Below are 16,396 nucleotides of genomic sequence, written 5' to 3'. Positions count from 1 at the left end.
TTTGTTTAACCATTTTGGGCGGTTAAGACACTTAAGTTGCAAGTACAAGCTTTTTTCTTGTAAATGTCTGCTGCTGCTGCTACTGCTGCTAAGTCGCTTCAGTCGGGTCCGACTCTGTGCGACCCCATAGACGGCAGCCCACCAGGCGCCCCCGTCCCTGGGATTCTCCAGGCAAGAACATTGGAGTGGGTTGCCATTTCCTTCTCCAATGCATGAAAGTGAAAAGTGAAAGTGAAGTCGCTCAGTCGTGTCCGACTCTTAGTGACCCCATGGACTGCAGCCTACAAAGGCTCCTCTGTCCATGGGATTTTCCAGGCAAGAGTACTGGAGTGGGTTGCCGTTGCCTTCTCCGTCTTGTAAATGTCTAGCGGGCTACTAAACCAATGTGCCAACAACCCAAAGGGGTTTTGCCGCGCTCTGAAGGCACTCTGAGGATTCAGGAGCCCTGGCTCAGACAAGCTTGGTGACTTAGACTCGCTGGACCTCCTTTTCCTCTCTGTAAAATGGAGCAGGTACGGGGGCTGGATCTGGATATTCTCTGGACTGTGCCGTGATTAGTCACTCAGTCGTGTCTGACTCTTTGCGACCCTATGGACTGCTGCCCACCAGGCTCCTATGTCCACTGGGGATTCTTCAGGCAAGAACACTGGAACGGGTTTCCATGGCCTTCTCCAGGGGATCTTCCCGACCCAGGGATCGAACTCAGGTCTCCCGCACTGCGGTCGGAGTCTTTACCGTCTGAGCCACCAGGAATACCTGAGTCCAGTCACAAAAGTGCCAGAACGGCCCTCGGGCACCCACCTTTACCGGTGAGGAGAAGTGGGGGGAGGGCCCCAGCGGGAGCCCCTGGGATTTGTCTCCTAGGGGTGTGGGAGGAAGGGCCCGGAGCGCCAGCCGTGGGCGGAGCCACCCCCGCCTGAGCCGCCTTCCTTCCTGCCCGCTCAGGCCCAGGCGCTCCCGCCATACACTCCGGCCAGCCCTCCGCTCCCAGCACTCTGGTTCCAGGGCGGCCCGGGGCGGGGGGACGCGGTTGGCGGCGACACCGGAGGGGGGTGAGTGGGCGGGTCAGGAAGTGGGGGCGCGGCGGCCCGGGAGCGGGCCTGAGGAGAGCCGCGGGGCTCGGCTACGCGGAGGCGGGAGACGCCGGGCGGCGCTGGAGCCACGAGGAAGCCTCCCCGGCCTCCGCGGGGACGATGGCGGAGGAAGAAGGTGACCGGCCCCGGGGTCCGGCGCGCGTACAGCCGCCAGAGGTCTCGGGGAAAAAAGGACCGGGAGACCGGGGCGGCGGGTGGCCGCGGCTGTCCGGCGGGAAGGAGCGGGACCGCGGCGAGGGGGGCGGGAGGTGTGCGGAGACATTGAGAGGGAGTGGAGTGGACGGCCTGAAGTCGTGCCGGCTCGAGTGGGAGGCAGAAGTGGAGCTTGAAGTTGGAAATCGGGTCGCGAGAGAGAACGCCGTGGGGGGAGTGGCTGAGAGGAAGGGCCGGGAGCCGCTGGTGAGCGGAGCGGGGGACGGACTCGGGTTGAGATGTCGGTGCGAGTGCTGAGTGTCTCTTCGGGAGTGAAAGTCGTGTAGCCGAGTGCCCCTCAGGCTGAGTGCGCTCCTGAGAGGTCTGTGGGTGCTGACCAGGTCACCCCCGGGTAAGAGGAGCCGCACGCCAAGTGGGGGGACAGAAAGAGGCTTGGGTTTGGGATGAAAGGGTAAGTGAGGTGGATTGGGAGGAGACGAAGAAGCAGAAACGGAAGAGTGAAGGTCAGCCAATTTCATTTACAGGTTTAGGGGGCGACGGCACAGGGAGAAGGAATGGGTGGCTTTGGGGGGGATCCGGAAGCCCGGAGTGCTTTGAGGGTGAAAGTAGGTGGGCTGGAGAAAGCTTTTCACGTCTTCAGGGCCACTGCCAAGACAACTCACTCAGTGTTGATCCACAGAAGTTGATAGGTATGAGAGAAAAATGGGGAGCTGGGCGGAACTTCGCCATCGAGAGAGGTTCTAGGAAATATTTGTGTCACATGTTCATAATAGGCACGGTACTTGCAGGCATAGATATAATGATATCGCCTGACTGAGCAGTTAGACTTTTCATTTTGGAAAATATGATTTTTAACCTTGTTGAGGAGGGTTGTGAACGTGATCTGTTTAGACTGAAACGTTGCTAAACCAGGAATGCAAGAAGGGAGTCTGAAGAATTCAGTGGAAAACAGTTAAAAAAAAAATTAATTTTAAGAATTGTTTGTTCTATGACTTGCTGCTCTGTTCCTGCTCTCACTCTTGCTTCATATTTGCCTCCTCCTCCTCTTTAAGTTTTCTGGGTTAAAACTGGTCTAATTTAAGACACTGTACCTAAAAACAGCTTCAAAACTAAACTCTTTGTAGTTGGTAAGGAAGAATGTATTTCTCTCTGTTGCCTTGGTTTTATCTTTGGTTCCAGTATATGTGATACATTTTTTCCTACTTTTTACTTTTCTAACTACCTGCAAATCTCTGGGGGTGGGTTGATAAGCTCACTTATATGTTTCCATGAGAACTTAAAGCATAAAAAAATTAAAACTGCAGTACTAAAAGTCTTCAATATTATATATCATGCTAATGAGAAATTGTTTTAACAGGTTAAAGTTAGACCTAACTAAACAGACATGATATGGAACCAGTTATGATTTCATAAGCCATACAAGTTTGTGAAATTTACTTCCGTGATATAAAGTGAAAAATGACTTTTGTTTGTAGAACCACAGATAATCCAAAGGAATGATATACATCTTACTTGGAATAATTAATGCATTGAAGTTTTGTTAAGTTATAGTTTCATTCAGCAGACTTTTAATTCCATAAATATTTGGCTATCTAATGTGTTAGCTGTGCTTCCCCAATGGCTCAGCAGGTAAAGAATACGCCTGCAATGCAGGACACAGGCGATACGGGTTTGATCTCTGGGTTGGGAAGATCCCCTGGAGGAGGAAATAACAATCCACTCCAATATTCTTGCCTGAAAAAATCCCATGGACAGAGGAGCCTGGAGGGCTACAGCCCAAAGGGTCGCAGAGAGTCAGACATGACTAAGCACAGCAACAACTAGTAATTAAATTCTTATTTATTGTAATCTAGTAATGTTATTTATAGTAAACCTGTCTGTGTGCTAGGCATTATTCTGAGTACTTTATGTTTATTAGGCACTCCATACTTTTTTTCAAAATGCATGTTATTTGTATTCACTGTATTAAAATTTGACTAAATGGTCTATTTTACTTGTATCCACATGTTTTCTATATTGCTTTTTTGCTTATCATTCACTTCACTTGGACCCTTTTCTTTGTCCCACGTTTTCTCTAAGTAAATACTCTTTGGGAATCTCATCTTCTCTTGATGCTGTAGAGAGTCATGGTATTACATTTGTATATCTTGGAACAAATGTTAGAGCAAAGAAAGTGACAGCCTTGAGTAAAGCAGTATCACACTTCTTTTGGAAATTGCTATGTATAGTCTAGATGGACATTTGAAAGCCTGTTTGTAGCCCTGTTAACTGTATGATGTGAAGATCACAGAGCCAGAGACTGAAATAGTAGGTTGTTCCTGTGGCTGTGTTATCATTTTTATTTACTGGACTTTTTCTTTACAATGCTAAAATTATAAGATAGCGAAAAGAAAACTTGAATTCTAACCCAGAGCTTTCCTATCAGAATGAATAATCTGGTTTATCCACTGCATTGGTCTTTGTTGCTTATCCACCTAGGGATTCTGGGCTTTGTTTGTCAATTATGAAGTTAAAAGGTCAGCATAAAGAAAATGAGGTAAAATTTGCATCCAGTCAGTTTTGTTTTATAGTCACAGGCAAAAAGTTTAGGAACAAGATGGAAGAGATTGGTTAAAAAGGTTACTGTATTTCCTAAGTAGTACTTTTTGCTCCTACAATTTAATGCCACTGAAATTGGCATGTCTTAAAATCAGGTATTTAATATGTTAGTGTTTTGTTTTGTTTTCCTCTTGAAAAACTTATAAATAGTGTCTTAAAATATATGACATTTTAGAATCAGGAAAATAGTACTGAAATTCCCTGGCGGTCCATTGCTTAGGACTCTGAGCGTCCACTTCAGGGGTAATGGGTTTGATCTCTAGAGAACTAAGATCCCGCATCCTGTGCAGCATGGATGAAAAAAACAAAACAAAAAACCCCATGTGTGTGCACACTCTATTAAAATCTCTGTAAAGTGATTCATTTTATAGAGAAATTTTTTTTTTTTAAGAAAAATGATAGCTCTTTGTGAAGAACACTTTTCTGTGAATATCCTCATCCTTGTTATCTTAAATGCATACTTTTAGACTCTGTAATTAAAAAAAAAAAGCCCCATCTAACCCATTGGTCATATATTTTGTTTGGCTTGCCTGGTTGCTCAGACAGTAAAGAATCAGCCTGCAGTGCAGGAGACCTGAGTTTGATCCCTGGGTCAGGAAGATACCCTGGAGAAGGAAATGGCAAAGCACTCCAGTATTCTTGCCTGGAGAATCCCATGGACAGAGGAACCTGGCGGGCTCTAGTCCACCATGCCGCAAAGCGTTGGATACAATGAGCGACTAACACTTTAACTTTCAGTAGAACAACACTTTAACTTTCAGTAGATTTATTTACTTGATTTCTGAAATTACCCAATTACATTTTTTAAAAAATCTAATACTATTAATGTGTTTAATCATGGATGTGTGTCTACTAAGTAAATGTCTTGTGGTTATAATTTTTTCTTATATTCTTTTTAAAATTTTTTATGTATTTATTGTATTTTTGGCTGTGTTGGTGCTTCGTTGCTGGGCTTTCTGTGGTTGTGGGGTGGAGGACTACTCTCCAGTTGTGGTGCACAGGCCTCTCATTGTGGTGGCTTCTCTTTGTTGCGGGGCACAGGCTGTACGGTGCTCAGGCTTCAGTAGTTGTGGTGCACGGCCTTAGTTACCTCGCGGCATGCGGAATCTTCCTGGACCAGGGACCAAACCCATGTCTCCTGCATTGGCAGGCAGATTCTTAACCACTGGACCACCAGGGAAGCCCTGTGTTCTTTTTCAATAAAATTTAAAATGATCGCTTGCATCAAAAGACTTTGTTTGGCTTTACATAAATTTTCATTCTTGTTGACTGCTTCTAACTTTTGCTTTAACCCATAGCAAAATTAAAAGGAAATCATAAATGAGGAACATAATAGTATTTATTAGTTGTCCCAGATTTGTATGCAAAAATGCTCAATATCCATGGTATGACTTTTCTAATAATGTCATTTTTCTGATCTGTTCACTGACTTTGCTACTTAACATGATTATAAAATAAAGAATAAATGATATAAAAATGGTTAAAATTTAGACAAGTCAGACAGAAGCCACTAAGTATATGGTATTTTTTTCCCTCAGTATGTCAGTGTTGAGAGACATTTTTTTTGTTTGTTGTTGAAAGACATTTTAACAAACATATGAATTTGCTTTGAAGCTCTTTTAAAATAAATTTTATTCATTTTCCACAGTAAGAATTAGCCACCTGATATCAGCAATAGTAGCTGATTCATTTCTCCTTTTTTGACTTCTCTTTTTAGACTCATTTTTCTATCCTTAAGCCATTATGAAGAGAAAAGAAAAAACCCTGCTTCTATAGAAAAGAGATAAATTCTTGTACCACCTTCATGATAGTGTTCTATACCTACACGACACAGTCTACCTCATAATTAACTAGGGAGGAAGAGTAATTAGGGAGAATAGTAAATTCTTGTTTAATTTGGAATTTGGTTTACTGATTTGAAAGTACTTTCTGCATTACATTTTTTTTAATCAGTTGTAGAAATAGTAGGTAGTGTAATGGAAAATTTTCTGAGAGCTTCCCAAATATAGGGATTTTTGTAGGTTCAGCCTATTTTCTGATACCTAAATCTCTAAGACTGTTGAATGATAATCATAACACAGCACTGTGAAATTCTGTAGAACCTTCAGGATTTTAAACAAATGAAGTATTATTTTATGATCAATTTATGTTATTATATTTTAATTTTTTAAAAATTGTTAATTCATGAATAATGCATATGATACTCTCAGGTAACTTGAAAAATAAGCCAATTTATTAAATAACACTTTGTTCTCCAGTCATTCTGGAAGAGAGTTTACTTATTTTAGGATGTTTTGAAAATAGCATCATCTCAAGAGAAGAGCTCAGTTTATCAATAAGACTCTGAAAGCATGGATTGGAGGCAGAACTTATATTGTCTTTTGGTTTGTAGGAATGTTTGTTTTGCAGGGAGTGCTAAAATAACTATGAAAAGAGTTATCTTTGGTACTAATAGTTCTTCATGGGACTTTTGCCTTAGTAAAATAAAGGTAAATCAGTTCAAGATACAGACAGAATAATTTGTTACACACATTGTAATAACATCTCAAATATTTTAAGGACCAACTATAGAACTGCGCCAAAGAAAAAAGCCAAAGTCTTCAGAAAATAAAGAATCTGCCAAAGAAGAAAAAATCAATGACGCTCCAGTTCCTGAAAGAGCTCCAAAATGTAAGTTAGATTTGGAGGTTTTTTTACTATTATAAAAATAGTTACGTTGGATAGTATATTTTACAGTAATATTTTAAATTATAAATTAATTTTGTCTTAAGTATGTGGTGATATCAGTCAGCTTTCATTAGGTTTTGCTGTAGAACAATTCCTAAGTGTCACTGGCTTACAGAAAGCGTTTATTTCTGATTAACTTGCATATTGTGGCTGTCAGTTGGCTGGTGAAGCTTCATGTGTCCTGAAGGAACAGTCTCTATTTGGGATGTGTTCTTGTGGCAGAGAACAAGAGCAGGAGATAGGCGGAGTCATGCAGTACCTCCTAAAGGTTTTGCTGAACTGCACACTGTCACTTGTACTTGCATTCTGTTGGCCCAAAGAAGTCATCCAGTCAGTCCAGGCAATGGGATGGAGAAGTTTATTCTGACTACAGGATGCATGGCAAGTCATGTGGTAATCGGCAGGGATGAAGAATCTTTACAGGAAAGGACAAAGTAGTTGGGAGTAATAATAATAGTCTACCACATTCTGGCCTTTTGGTCATAAATATTTATTTCTCTCCCTCAGACAAAATACACTTGGTACCTCCCTGACTCCAAGGAAGACACTCAGTCTTACCTAGTGAGGGCATCAGTCTTGAACCTAAGGTCATCTTATCAGGGTCTATTCAGGGTCAGCTCTGACTCATTCTGATCCAAAATAATTGAAAAAACAAGTTACTTGCTATGTGTCAGGGGTCCCCAAACCCAGTCCTATGTTCAGAGATTGAACAATATAAAACAAAATCAGCAGAGAGAAAAGGCATATGGGTGAAAAGAAACTGGGCAAAAGCTTCCAGGACACAGAGGACATGCATAATTCCTTCAGCCTCAATTTGTGGGATTTGTAGTTTTGTCTGCCTGGGAAGCTTATTAACAACTCTGCTCAGGATTTTTAGTGTGGCTGATCATGTAACCTCTGCTTAATACATGCAAAAGTTCTAGACTCCTAGAAAGAAAGCAGTAGATGTGAAGCATACTGTTTGCACTAAGTTAGACACAGTAAACCACTCATTAGAAAATGATGGGAAACCTAAAAAAAAAAAAAAGAAAAGAAAATGATGGGAAACCTTTGGAAATCCAGGTTCCCAAAGACCAAGAGCCTAGCTTTTAAGCAGGCTTTTCTTAGCAAAGCAGTTATAAGCCTGCTATGGTAATCTTTTCTGTACATGTCCCCTTTTCCGTTATACATTTTTGGTTGGAGACAGGATAACCAAAATAAATGCTTCCATTCAGAAAGAGGAAGAGTAAGAGACACATTAAACACTGGTCCACAGCAACTTTTAAATCCTACTAGGTAAATATGAGGTCTTCCTCCTCTGGGGAAGGGAATGTTTCTTGATTAGTTACTAGCTGTTTTTCTTGGGGGTAGTTGCCCAGCTCATTGTTCTTTGTGGATCTTGGCTTTATCCTCTGAAGGTCCTTTCTTTTCCATTATCCTCCTGAACCATATCTGAAAGTGGCTTTGGAGAATATGCGATCCTTAGGAGCTGAACAGCTTTTACAAATAGATTCTTCCCAAAGGGAGTTCAAAGCCAATTTATATAAATTTGTTAAAATAAGATAAACATTTTGGGAGATGGAAAATAATAATCTGTCATATGTGTGATAAATCATTTTATAAAACTGTTTCCTGTGAATAGTTGCAATTTTAGTACTAACTTTTGTTTTTATTACTTTAGATAACAGGATCACAAAAGAGATTATTACTAGAGTACCTTGATTATGAACTGCTTTGATTAGAACAGAACTGGCCCATTTGCCAGCAGACATGAAGAGGAAAATAGGAGTCCGAGCTGTAGTGTTGAAGTTAGTATTGTTAGTCTTTTCAACTGCTGCTGCTGCTGCTAAGTCGCTTCAGTCATGTCCAACTCTGTGCGACCCCAGAGACGGCAGCCCACCAGGCTCCCTCGTCCCTGGGATTCTCCTGGCAAGAATAGTGGAGTGGGTTGCCATTTCCTTCTCCAATGCATGAAAGTGAAAAGTGAAAGTCAAGTCGCTCAGTCGTGTCCTACTGGCAGCAACCCCATGGACTGTAGCCTACCAGGCTCCTCCGTCCATGGGATTTTCCAGGCAAGAGTACTGGAGTGGGGTGCCATTTGAGAAATACTTTAAGTAACAAAGGCTGATAAAGATGAATCCTTAGGGCAATGACCAAATCAAGGGCATGACTGGTCACATAGTCTGTTAAAACGTATGAGGTTTAAAGTAGTTCCTAGTAACTCCTTTCAGTTGAATAAAGCACTCAGGGGAAAAGAACAAAAGGTGTGGCTTTTGTAACAAATAAGCAAAGCTTGATTAGTTCAAAACGCATGTAGTTAAATCTCTGAGAGAAGCATATCTAGAAGAAAAGTTTGGGGTATAGTTATTGGAGAACAGAGCTGACTGGAATCAAGTAGGTAAAAAACCAATAAAATTGTTTTTTTCTTTGCAAAAATGAATGATTTAATTTTGTAAAATTAAGGTACAACTTACAATAAAATGCACAGAATCATAGGTATTAAGTGAATTTTAGTACTTGAATACAATTAACATACGTAACATTTCTCTTATCCCAGAAAGTTCTTTTGTATCCCTTTCCATTAGAGTTCCCCTGTGCCCCCTAAAACAACCACTCTTCTGATATTTTTCAATATTGATTAACTTTGCATGTTATAGAATTTCATGTAAATAGAATCACGCAACATACATGCCTTTGTGTCTGGATTCTTTTACTTAGTTCAGTGTTATTCTTAAAATGTAATCATTTTGAGATTCATTCATCTTGCTGTAAGAGTTTATTCCTGCTTTTCTAGTTGGATATTTGAGTAATTTCCAGGATTTAGCTATTATGAATAAGGCTGCTATGAAAACTTGTACCGGTCTTTTTGTGGATATCTATTTTTATTTCTCTTGGAGAAGGAAATGTCAAGCTACTCCAGTATTGTCTGGGAAATCCCATGGACAGAGTAGCCTGGTGGGTTACAGACTACGAGGTCACAAAGATTCAGACATGACTTAGCAACTAAACAACGCAACAATTTTTATTTCTCTTAGGTAAATACCTAGGCAAATTGTCAGCTAAGCTTAGAGAGAGACATACTGTCAACAGAGCTGCCAGCCTAGGTTAAGAAGAACCCAACTATTCATGTCAATGGTGTTTGAATTCCCAACTTTCTACATTCAGGAAGCAGGCTGAATAGGCTGCTCTTAGGGTATCTTTCTTGAGGAGTAAGTGTTTTTTGCCTTTGAAGGGAAGTAGATATTTGTGATGAACAGGGCAAACCCTGATGGATTCTTCAGTTCACAAATATTTTCTCCCTTCCCTGAAAATGCGTTATATGTTCTTTCCCATTACGGTGTTGATTCGGAGTGCCTCTCTGAAACAGAGTGTACTTCCCTACCCCATTGTCAGGTTTATATATGTGACTTGCCTGAGCCAATGGACTGTGAGTTAAAGTAGCAGTGTACTTGTTCTAATCAGAAATTGGAAGAGGCATTGTATGTTTTTGCCTGTTCTGATCTTTTCCTCTGTAATGAGAACAGCATGTCCCAAATAGGGACTGATTCCATTCTGGAACTCTGAAGATACAAGAAGAGCCATAGCTAATCTAAAATCTGGAATTGAGTGGAGAGTGACTGCTGATCCAAAATCCATAGTAACATAAGTGAGAAACAAATATTTGTTTTCTAAGCCATTGGAAGTATGGGGGTCACTTCTTTACTACAGCAAAGCCAACTAATACAGTGATCATTTAATGTTTTGGAAAATACAGTATAAGCAATTGTTCTATTAAGCAATTTAGAGATAGCTACTATAGAACAGTATTTTCCCCCAACTACAAAAATGTGTTTTTAGGATCAAAAATGTGGAAATAGAGAAAAGTATAATAAAAATAAAATATATGCATAATTCTACTAGATAATAGCTATTAAAATTTTGACAAGTACTGCTTATATTTTTTCAATGTATTTGTACTTTTTTCTTTTGTTTATTTTACTTTTTGTGAAATTGAATACTATGTTTCTTTTTTTTTTTTTTTTGGGCTGTGTGGCTTATGGGATCTCAGTTCCCTACAAGGGAGTTAATTTGGGGTTGAAACATACAGAAGTTTTTTGATTAGGCCTGTTTGTGACTAATGTAACTTAACTGGAAATCAGTCCTTTACTTTCCAGTTTTCCAATTTTAAATGGTAATTTTTTTTTTTTTTTTTTGGCCATGCTACACAGCTTGCTGGATCTCAGTTCCCTAACCAGGAATTGAACCCTGGTTGGGCCATGACAGTGAAAGCCCGGAATTCTAACCACTAGACCACCAGGGAACTCCCATGATAATTTTTAAATAAATAATTTCCAGGACCCAGAGCTCTTTATTTTCTCTAAAACATATATACTTATACATTGAACAGTGATAGCTTGATTCCAGCTTTGACTCTACAGAATCTTCACAAACAAAATAGTACGAAGGTAAGGCATTTATATGTAGGATTTGGTTGAATATATTTTTTGTAATAGCCCTTGATTATCAGGATTAATTTTCATTGTCCAGGAATTAATTTAAAAGATACAGGAAAAGATACATGTTTAGAAGCTGTATAGTACTTTTACCAAATTACCATGTTAGGTAAGTTTTCTTGTAGTCTTTTTATAGGTTACGTTGTGTCAACGCTGCTTTAATTAACTATCTTATATATTTTTGCAAGTATGTTTTTTAGCCCAATAATAATAACTGTTATTTACTGAGCTCTTGCTTTGTGCCAGGGCAAATGCTTTCCATTTGCTATTGGAAATAGTAATTGTAAAATAATTGTGTCATGCTGATTCTTTTTAAAAAACATTTATTTGCATATTTATTTTCATCTTTGGCCAAGTCAAATGACTTGTGGGATCTTGGTTCCCTGACTGGGGATTGAACCCTCGCCCTTGGCAGTGAAAACAAAGTCAACCACTGAATCGCCAGGAAATTCTCTGATTCTAATATTTGATTTATTGGGTAGTATCTTTCAAGCATTTTTAATATAGTTCTTATTAATTTACTGATATCTAGCTAGTATTTTGGCACCTCACTCCAGTTCTCTTGCCTGGAAAATCCCATGGATGGAAGAGCCTGGTAGGCTGCAGTCCATGGGGTTGCGAAGAGTCGGACACGACTGAGCGACTTCACTTTCACTTTTCACTTTCAGGCATTGGAGAAGGAAATGGCAACCCACTCCAGTGTTCTTGCCTGGAGAATCCCAGGGACGGGGGAGCCTGATGGGCTGCCGTCTCTGGGGTCTCACAGAGTCGGACACGACTGAAGCGACTTAGCAGCAGCAGCTAGTATTTAATGTCTCTGATGTGCTATGCATACCAGTATTTATTAAATAATTTATTAAGCTGCAGTTTTAGTTTAGCTAAATTCATAAGTTAACAGGTTTGTTTTTACAAACCTGTCAGTCATTCAGTAACATAACACTGGGCATTGGACCTTGAGGCCTGGGCTTAATTTACTGAATCTTTTTTTTTTCCCCTGTAGTTTTATTGAGATATAATTGACATACAGCACAGTATATGCATAATGATTTAACTTGCATACATCATGGAATAATTATCACAAAAGTTCATTAGATACAGAATTAAAGAAATAGAAATTACAGAATTAAATACAAAAAATTTTTTCATTGAGAACTCTTAAGCTTTACTGTCTTAACAGCTTTCATATATACCATAGCAATATTAATTATATTTACCATATAGTGCATTGCATCCCTAGTACTTATTTATCTTACAGCTGGAAGTTTGTACATTTTGACTACCTTCATTCAGTTCCCTCTTTCCCACCTCTCACCTCTGGTAACCACAAGTCTGATCTTTTTCTCTCTGAGTTTGTTTTTGAAGTGTAATTGACCTACAACAATATGTTAGTTCCTGTTACACAACATAGTGAATCGATAGTTCTGTAGATTTCAAGATGGTGACCACCGTAAGTTGCCTTGCCATCTGTTAGCATACAAAGATGTATTCTGTCTACCAGGGGGACAGTGGCCGGGAGGAATTGTTATCGAGTTTGAAATTGATGTGTACACACTGCTGTGTTTAAAACGAATAACCAACAAAGACCTACTGCATATCACTGGGAACCCTGCTCAGTGTTATGTGGCAGCCTGAATGGGAGGGGGGTTTGGGGGAGAGCAGATACATGTATATGTACAGCTGAGTTGCTTTGCTGTGTAACTGAAACCATCAAAGCATTGTTAATTGCCTATACTCCAAAGTAAAATTAAAAGTTTTTTTAAAAAAAGATATATAATTATTGACTATAGTCCCCGCACTGTACATTTCATACCTGTGATTCATTTATTTTGCAGCTAGAAGTTTGTATGTCATAATCCCCTTCATCTATTTCTTCATCCCCCCACTTCTCTGCTGTCTGGCAACCACCTGTTTGTTCTCTGTACCTGACTTTCTTTCTGCTTTGTTATGTTGTTCGTTTGGTTTTTTTAGATAACACATATAGATGAAATCATATAGTATTTATTATTATTATACTGAATCTTAATAGTTGTAGAAGGGTTAATCATCCTGTGTATAGAAAATTCACATGTGTTCTCTGCTTTTGACAAGAAGTATTTACATATATATATATAACAGTTGTGTATGATGTTTTAAATATATAATCATCAACAATCATTACCTTGTATAATTCAAAGAGCTATAATTTGTAGTATGTAAAGTATTCTTCAATACAAAATTACTTGATAAGGGAAAAAAATAACAATAGTAATTCTAAATGAACCTGAATTTTTTTCTCTAGATATTTGGTAGTACATTCCTTTTGCTCCTTTTTTTAAATTGATAGACTTATTTATTTTTTTAAACTTTTTCTTTTGTATTGGAGTATAGCCAATTAACAAACAATATTGTGATAGTTTCAGGTGAATACTGAAGAAATTCAGCCATAATATACATGAATCCATTGTGTATTATGTATATAATATGTATAATACACATGTGTCAATTCTACCCTGATAGACTTTAATTTTTAAAACTATTTTTAATTTATAGAAGAATTGAGTAGATAGTATAGTACAGAGTTCCTATCTTGCACACCCCCCATAAGAATTTTCCCTGTTAGTAACATTTTATATTAGTATGGTTCATTTGGTACAAATAATGAATCATTTTATTGATACATTATTTTTGTTTTAGCATCAATAATATATATTATTAATTTTATTAGAGTATAGTTGCTTTCAGTCGCTTTAGATACTTTTTTTTTTTAAGTGGTTGATAGAATATTCCATATACTATCTTGTGTGCTCAGTTACTCAGTTGTGTCTGACTCTCTGCAACTTAATGGACTGTAACCCACCAGGCTCTTCTGTCCATGAGATTTCCCAGGCAAGAATACTGGAGTGGCTTGCCATTTCCTCTTCTAGGAGATATTCCCAGCCAAGGGATCACAACCGCCTCTCTTGTGTTGGCAGGTGGATTCTTTACCACTGTGCTACCTGGGAAGCCCTCAATATATTAACTGAAGTCCATACTTTCTTTAGTGTTCACATAATGTCCTTTTCTGTTAAAAAATAAGGGATCACATTCAGGATACCACATTACATGTAGTTATAATGTCTCCGTAGACTTTTCTTGGCTGTGACAATTTCTCAGACTTCCCTTATTTTTGATGACCTTGACAGTTTGGCGGAGTACTGACCAGGTTTATTGTAGGATACCCCTGTATTGGAATTTGCTGTTTTTCTAGTGATTAGACTGGGATTATGTGTTTTGGGTAGGAAGACCACAGAGTTAGAATGCCATTTTTGTCAAACCACATCAAGGATGCATACTACCTTTGATTACTTTTTCTTTTTAATAGAATTACATACATATAAATGTCATCCATCACTGATTACTTTTAATATGCCGTTTCAGATATATTATTTCAGCGCTTTGCAAAGATATTTATTGGCTGTCTTGCAGCAGTTACTAGTGGTATGATGTATGCTCTCTATTTATCAGCGTATCATGAACGGAAATTCTGGTTTTCAAACAGGCAGGTAAGAAGAAAGAATTTTGAGCATATGAACATTTGCTACAGTATTTAATACTAATTTTAAAAATGTGTTTTCCAGGGAGCCAAAACATAAAAATGCATGGTAATATGACAAGTGTTTTCTTATGTTGTGGCTATAAGCCATTAGGAACAAAATGGTATAGAAGCTATTTTGAGTCATGGTATCAACCTGAAAGGTATAATAGATTGTATTTCAAGGTCATAGAATAGAAACAATGAGGGTGCTTTTCTTCATACAGTTGATTTATCAGGGACTTTTTAAAAAAAAATTTTAATTGAAGGATAATTGCCTTACAGAATTTTGTTGTTTTCTGTCATACATCAACATGAATCAGCCATAGATACACCCATGTCCCCTCCCTCCTGAACCTCTCTCCGTTCTCCCTCCCCATCCCACCCTTCAGCCTGTCTCAGAGTCCCTGTTTCTAAGTCACACAACAAATTTATCAGGAACTTTTTGATGACAGTGAAATGTTATAAAGTCTAGTCAGCTTTTTAGTAGTTTTGGTAGTTTACGTTTATATAACATTCTGTGGAGGTTTCAGCATCAAAATATTTTAATTTTTTGATTACATGATTAGAAAGAATGTCTGGAGGTACTGAAAATGATTAGCAGACATAATGGTATTTATTAAAATGTTGCCTCATATTAGTATGTTTTATGTTTGGTTTTAAATTGTGTGTAACCCACAGACATTTGCTATGGTTATATTCATAATTCATTTGGCCTTTGAATAAGTTTGTTTTCAGACTTATCTTTGCAGTCACATATATCTGTAATATGCATTGGCAAAGTTCACAGTGTTACTACTTGATTTTAAAGATTTTTTGTTTTTGTTTTAGGGGAAACTCTTTTGTTGGTGTTCTTATTTTTGAGCGAGTAGTCAAGCTGACTATATGTTTTTCAGACATTGATTTATCTAACAACACCTAAACATTTAACTGTATTGATTTGACCAAGACTTTTGCAAGGCCTATTTCCTTGAAAATAGTAGTTTTCAACACTGGATGTGCAGTAGATTCATCTGGGATGATTTACAAACTAACTCACAGATTCTTAGGTGAAGTGGAGAGAGTATCTGGGATCAATATTGCACAGAGTCTTTCCACGTGATTCTGTTATGTAGGCAGAATTGAGAACAACAAGGGTTTGGTAATCTAGAAGTCATTCATGAAGAACTGTTTTCCAGAGCATTGTGATGAGTCAGGGGTATTGGCATCATCTGGGAGCTTTTTCAGAGTTGCAGATTCTCAGGCCACACTTTAGAATCAGAATCTGTCTTTGAATAAGATCTTTAGGAATTTATATGCACATTTAATTTGAGAAGCACTGATTAAGAGTTTACATCTTTGAAATTGTACAAAGAAAATCCTGTATCCATTCATAAAAAATGATTTTCAGGAAATTTATTTAAACTAGTAAACTCTAAATGAGAAAAAAAGAGCTCGGAAAAAGGGCTCTAGATCTGGTCAAACAGATCTAGAAAAGATTTTATATGAGATTCACAGTGCATAATGACCACCTAAATTCTGAAGAGCCTTGCAATTAAGAAATTCATTTGACTTTCTTTAATCTAGCTTTTACACAACTTATTTAACCACAGAACTCTTTTGAGATAACACTCCTTTAATCTTAAGAAGTTCTATTGATCAAACTTTGGGGAAACTGCTCTGATATTGTTTGTATCATACAAACGATATGATACAATTTTATCAAATTATGATAAAATTATTCATGAAAATAACTGTTTCGTTTAAAAGATTATTGATTTGTGAAAGTTTGATTCAGCATGAAAAGCACAGATTTCAGTGTT

General features: G+C 38.4%; 1 protein-coding gene across 3 annotated transcripts in view; it reads left to right on the top strand.

Annotated features, from left to right (window-relative positions):
• Window positions 1-1,055: 1,055 nt before the first annotated feature.
• The window catches only part of DPY19L4 (dpy-19 like 4), a 68,428-nt gene continuing 53,087 nt past the window's right edge, over window positions 1,056-16,396 (top strand). Inside the window, exons 1-4 of one of the 3 annotated variants that reach the window (XM_061439343.1) lie at window positions 1,287-1,638; window positions 6,405-6,515; window positions 8,233-8,359; window positions 14,441-14,565. In XM_061439343.1, the coding sequence (XP_061295327.1) occupies window positions 14,503-14,565 (63 nt within the window). In that variant the 5' untranslated portion in view covers window positions 1,287-1,638; window positions 6,405-6,515; window positions 8,233-8,359; window positions 14,441-14,502. Of the gene's footprint in view, window positions 1,210-1,286; window positions 1,639-6,404; window positions 6,516-8,232; window positions 8,360-14,440; window positions 14,566-16,396 lie in introns of those variants that run through there. The other 2 variants (XM_061439341.1, XM_061439342.1) reach the window with 2 other exon arrangements.

Source organism: Bos javanicus, chromosome 14, assembly GCF_032452875.1.
Source record: "Bos javanicus breed banteng chromosome 14, ARS-OSU_banteng_1.0, whole genome shotgun sequence".
Classification (NCBI taxonomy): domain Eukaryota; kingdom Metazoa; phylum Chordata; class Mammalia; order Artiodactyla; family Bovidae; genus Bos; species Bos javanicus.
Note: the sequence above shows the minus strand (reverse complement) of the source record. Positions and strands in the feature narration are given on the sequence as shown.